The sequence below is a fragment of the Dama dama genome, chromosome 11 (genome assembly GCF_033118175.1).
Source record: "Dama dama isolate Ldn47 chromosome 11, ASM3311817v1, whole genome shotgun sequence".
Classification (NCBI taxonomy): Eukaryota; Metazoa; Chordata; class Mammalia; order Artiodactyla; family Cervidae; genus Dama; species Dama dama.
In genome coordinates, this window is record NC_083691.1 from 43,049,983 (window position 1) to 43,055,982 (window position 6,000).

A 6,000-nucleotide genomic window follows, 5' to 3' on the forward strand; every position below is an offset into this window, starting at 1 on the left:
AGGAGCCATTGTTCCTTATAAGGTTTTAACTTAGGAGGCAACAAAAGGCACTGGAATGGACAAGGGTTTAGACACATTTATATATGAATTTCAGTGCTTACTAGCTTTGGATAAGATACTTAAATTTCGTCACCTGTAAATATACTACTACCTCTCAGCGTTCTTGTGAAGCTTAAATGAGACAACATATGAAAACAGCTTAGGGGCCTAATATTTGCCCATTCCTTTCCTTATGAAGTGCTACAAGCTAAGTGTCAATGCACAGAAATATCAATAAGTACTACAGCAAAGATCAATTTCATCTACTACCAAAAAATTCAAAAACAAAAATCCCAACCCTTTTACTTAAAAAACTGATATGTGGAGACAACAGATTTATGTGCCAATAACGTTTATCACTTAGCAGCAACAGAGTTAATACACAGAGAATTTACACTTGAAGTACAAATTTAAACAATGATAAACAGGAGCAAAATCATGTTAATTTTTTTTCAGAGGGGAGAGATGTGTCATCTTTTTGTGAAAAACTGTCAAATTTAAAAATGAAAACTAACATTTAGAGCAAAATTGGATGGCAAGTAAATGCAGTGTTGGATTGAATCATGGAAAGTCTAAGTCTGTAGTTGAGTTAATAGTAACGTTACTGGTGATAATTTCTTAGTTTTGACATATGTGAGACTTTTTTACAAATCTAAAGGTATCCCAAGATAAAACATTTATTAAAAAAGAAAAAGTGGATGACAAGAGAAAGGAATAACAATATACCCAGGTATTGCCACTTACTATCTCCTGAAAGCAGTTAGTTAGCCATTAACAGCAAAATATTTGACACCAGTCAATGTGCAGCACCCCATCTGTAAGCTGCTCTAAACCGTAACAACAAGGAACATCTGGAGTTTAATAATATTCTCAATTTTTCAAAAGAAGTGACTTGTCCACTTCTCTCTAGCATATTATTCCAATACTGGCTTTCTGGTAATTAAATGTTATCATTACAAAAACAAGCAAACTTCTGACAGTTACCTCTACTTTCTATTCTTGACTAAGACATTTGCTCAGTCTGAACATAAGGAAGCATCCTTCATCACATATAAAACATAATATGAATTTAGAAGTTTAATGACAAGTGACATTTCTGAGCTTAGTGCTAAAGGCAGATAAGAATCCCATCTGTTTTCAAAATAATGCAGGCAGTCAAAGTCTCTTATTTTATTATACAAAACTCAAGAGTTAATAAAGTGATGTAAAACAGATTATGACATTTTTATGCCCAGGGCCAAATGATGGCCATTATTGACACAATTTTTTTAAAGTACATCTGCATTTACTGAGAGCCACATTAAGTGGTTGTGAACTTTACTAGCTGTGTTTTCAGCAAGATGGCTGAAGCTTTCACACTCTTGGGTCCTCAAAAAAAAGATTTTCTTGCATACAGAGAAGGCAAATCCCATGCTACAAACTGATGACAGAAGTTTAAGGTAGTACCAATTTCAAAGCGTACACACACACACACACACACACACACACACACACACACACAACATACTGCTTAATTCAGTTGAGAGGCATTCTTTAAGCCTTTTTCAAACACACATGTATTTGTGTAGAATTTAGAGAGCAATTCGCTAATTTCTAAGAAACCGTAATAATCTTTACAGATTTCAAAGGAGAGGGGAAAAAAAACCAACAAACAGCAATGCAGCAAAGTCATTTCTTCTGCTGAAATGACCTCCAGCTTCTACGAGCTACTCCCTGTTTCGCAATAAATGAATCTGAGACTCAGACCACGTACACACAAACGGAGAAGCTGAGAACACTAAAGCTTTCCCAACCGTCCTGGCTAAACCCACCTGCCTTTCCTCAACCCTCTCAGTTCCCCTTCCCGTCCGCACCCAGAGTTACCTCGACTTCGACCACGAAAAGAGAACAGGGATCAATAAGAAGTCAAAATCCTGTTTTATCATCATTTACAGACACTATCCCGAGGAGCCAGGGTGCTACTAACCTGATTTCAGGGAGGCAGAACTAATGCAGCACAGTACAAGGGTATAAATTATACGTTATCTGAAACGCCAACCCAGCAGCTCAAGACAGCTCAAATGTCAATTTAACGAAAAGGGTTTCGCAAATAGTATCTCAAATGAACATTTCCACTTCCAAACCACCCACCCATCTCTCCACTGCCGGTCCCCAAGTTCGGTACTGCTAGAGCAACCCGGGAGCTAAGAAGAAGCGTATCTTACCTTGTACAAATCTCGACATTTTAGGGCTTTATTAAAATACACTGGCTTACAAATATAAATATATTTAAACGTCTAGAGGAGTCAATGCTATAGAGGTCTTTCTTCCACTCCTGCTTTAACAAATGACGAATTCTTTCTTCTCTTCCTATGTTTGGCCACTTAAGAGTATGTACTCAAAAAACTAAAACTGCCTCCAAAAAAAAAAAAAAAACAACTTAACCCCCTTCCCCACTTTCAAAAGACAGAAACTTGGTGCGACTGAGTCTGCTTGGAACTCCAGCCTACACTGCACCCCTGACACAAATGAGGGCCAGCTGGAGGCTCCCGGAAAAGGTAAAATCACAAGAACTTAAATTTCATCAATGAAAGAGGCGGATCTAGAGCGGCTTCACCGCCCCCGAGTCCCCACGCCCTCGGCGCTGGACGGCCGCAGGCACAGGCGGGCCGCACCCCTACATCCCCTCCCCTTGCTGCCTTCCGGCCTCAGGACGGTTCCCGGGGAAACTCGGGTCAACAGCGGTCCCCACCCCAGCAGGGATCGGGAGGAGGGGGAGGCCTGCAGAGGGGGGCGAGGCAGTCCTTTCTACCCGCTCAGAAACATCCCGGGACTTGGAGGCGCTAAGAATTCGGCGTGCCATCTGGAGGCGGTCCGGGCCTCCAGACGCCAGGCTCCCGGCTGCAAGCTGCCGCGGCTTTTTCCCGGGAGGGGCCGAAAGCTACAGAGCCCCTCCCCCGCAGCGGACACCAGGGGGCCACCCGCGAGGGGAGAACACGTGTGCAGCCCCGAATCCGAGAGACAGGAGTCAGCCCCAGCCCTCACACATTCTAGTTTCTCTTGGCCAAGCCCCAAATTCGGCCTCCGGGGCCAAAGTGCAGGTTGAGTACACGGGCTTTACAAGCCTCAGAAAGGGCAACACACTCGCCCTTAGAGCGGTGAGAAGCCAGCCCCGGCCCCTCCCCAAACCGCCACCGAGACCCACCTTCCTCCTCTTCCTTTAGCAGCTGGGAAACTGGGGGCGTTTGTGGCGCCCCTGGAAGAAGACTCGCAGGCTGAGAGAATGTCACCTCTGAGGCACCCTTCTCTCTCCCTCTCTCCCCTCACAAATGCACACCTCGAGCCCCTCGCCAGTGGTCACGGCCCAGCAGAACGTTTGCAGACCCCCTCCGTCCACCTAGCTGCGGGATTCCGACATCCAAAGCCCCCACTTTCTCCTAAGCACCTCCCCTCCCCCTCCATTTGGAGCAGCCCCTTCAATGCGGAAATGTCCCCACCGCGCAGACAGACAGGAGCAGCCTCCAGTCAGGAGCCGAGGCGGGTTCAGGGCCTGGCCAATGAGACGCACGGAGGTGGCAGGGGGTGGGGCGTCTGCGGCCTGAGGCAGTCCAGCGGAGCCGAAGCTGGGATGGGAGCCGCACGTTCTGTGGCTGAGCGAGGAGTGTTTCACCACTACAACTCCCAGCCTTCCACAGATACTTTAGCAAGAGAGAGAACCTGAAGCACGATTGGTTATTTTCGTGCTACTTAAAAATGTTTCCGCTTACCAGAGATTGAAGATAGTTATGTACCCTGCGGATAGAGCCAGATCGCCGCCCCGCCCCCAAAAGCAACTACCCAGAGACACCCCAGGCCCTTCTCAGTAAACACAAACTGTTCTCACACAGCTGGGGTCTGGAGGGTTAGGGAATAAGCAGTTGGATGTGTGGTACTTAAAACAGGAGGAGAAATGTAGGGCATCGAAGAAAATGCCAAGTGAAGGCTCTCACACCAGAACTACCACTCCGGTTGCTATTCCTACAGAGATTTTCGCTGTGCTAGACGGTTTACTTTTCTGATAAAAGGGGAAATGGCTTAGGTTACCCATCACGAGATGCTTACCTTTTGGTAGACTCTTGAAGTCCTCAAGGAAAGAGGATTTTAAAAGCTGGAACGTTTGCAGTGACTCGGGGACTGCAAGAGGGCCCGCCCAACGCCGCTAAATCACACCTGGTATTGCCAACCCCACCTGCCTGTATGACCCAGTGCGCCGGTCGTTGGGTGTATCTCAGACTTTACAAGTCATGACAACCCGCCTGCATTGGGACAAGTGAATTGTCAGCGCTATCTTAAGGTGCCTTCTATAAATCAAGTCATTCTAGAAGAGTTTGAGGCATTGGACAACACTAATCAACCAAGGTAAGCGAGAGTTTTTAAATGACTCATTCTATAAACAAACTATTCTTTTTAGTGCTGCATATTCCTATGGGAATGTTACTGAAGTAACATAGAAAAGGCCAGTGATTCATTTGTCATACTGGAGAATGATAACCCTTGATATTATATTTCTTCTGTGAAATCCAAAAAGATCACATCCAAAAACCTCTCAGCTGTAAAAGTAATTTCTCCAAATAAAACCAAAGAAGTGTGTAGAATCCAAATGTCTACACTTTAATAAAAGCCTTTATGTACAGTAGAGGAATTTTTCCAGCACTAGGTAAGCAGTATTTATCCATCACTGTCAACACCAAAATAAAATACTACCAAAAAATCAGAGCCCCATAGCGTTGCTTAGCTGAAAGATAATAAAGTTGAAAAGTGGTGAAGAGTCTTTAATTATGGAGATTTTATTGTAAGAAGGATGATCAGTTGTTTTCTACCTACCAAAAGATTAAGGGAGAGGAAGTGAGTTTTAATTGCAGCAAGAGTTTTCGGTAAAATCTAAGAATGACATCTTGGTTTATGAGTGATTATATATTAAGATATAGTATCAAAGGATGTTGTACACTTGCTGCCTCAAGAAATCTCTAAAAAGAAACTGCCTGTCTTCAGTGGTTAAGTCGTATCAATTGAGAGGCTGGCTCTTAAAGAAGTAAAACTCTAGAAGCTGTATTCCCAAATATTATTTCAAATCAGTTCAGTTCAGTCGCTCAGTCATGTTTGACTCTTGGCGACCCCATGGACTGCAGCACGCCAGGCTTCCCTGTCCATTACCAACTCCCAGAGTTTACTCAAATTCATGTCCATTGAGTTGGTGATGCCATCCAACCATCTCATCCTCTGTCATCCCCTTCTCCTCCCACCTTCAGTCTTTCCCAGCACCAGGGTCTTCTCAAATGAGTCAGTTCTTCGCATCAGGTGGCCAAAGGCGTTTCAGCTTCACAATCAGTCCTTCTAATGAATATTCAGGACTGATTTCCTTTAGGATGAACTGGTTGAATCTCCTCGCAGTCCAAGGGACTCTTGAGAGTCTTCACCAACACCACAGTTCAAAAACATCAATTCTTCTGCTCTCAGCTTTCTTTATAGTCCAACTCTCACATCCATACATGACTACTGGAAAAACCATAGCCTTGACTAGATGGACCTTTGTTGGCAAAGTAATGTCTCTGCTTTTTAATATGCTATCTAGGTTGGTCATAACTTTTCTTCCAAGGAGCAAGCATCTTTTAATTTCATGGCTGCAGTCACCATCTGCAGTGATTTTGGAGCCCCCAAAAGTAAAGTTTGTCACTGTTTCCACTGTTTCCCCATCTATTTGCCATGAAGTGATGGGACCAGATGCCATGATCTTAGTTTTCTGAGTGTTGAGTTTTAAGCCAACTTTTTCACTCTCCTCTTCCACTTTCATCAAGAGGCTCTTTGGTTCTTCTTCACTTTCTGTGATAAGGGTGGTGTCATCTGCATATCTGAGGTTATTGATATTTCTTCCCACAATCTTGATTCCAGCTTGTGCTTCATCCAGCCCAGCGTTTCTCATGATGTACTCTGCATATGAGTTAA

The 6,000-nt window shown here is 44.2% G+C and overlaps 1 protein-coding gene across 4 annotated transcripts in view; it reads right to left on the minus strand.

Annotated features, from left to right (window-relative positions):
• The window catches only part of UGP2 (UDP-glucose pyrophosphorylase 2), a 54,639-nt gene extending 50,386 nt beyond the window's left edge, over positions 1 to 4,253 (minus strand). Inside the window, exon 1 of one of the 4 annotated variants that reach the window (XM_061155206.1) lies at positions 4,120 to 4,253. Coding sequence is in view for 1 of the 4 variants with exons in the window: in XM_061155203.1 (XP_061011186.1) it covers positions 2,244 to 2,262 (19 nt within the window). In the remaining 3 variants the exon portion in view is untranslated. Of the gene's footprint in view, positions 1 to 2,243; positions 2,486 to 3,223; positions 3,491 to 4,119 lie in introns of those variants that run through there. The other 3 variants (XM_061155205.1, XM_061155204.1, XM_061155203.1) reach the window with 3 other exon arrangements.
• Between the last annotated feature and the right edge of the window lie 1,747 nt (positions 4,254 to 6,000).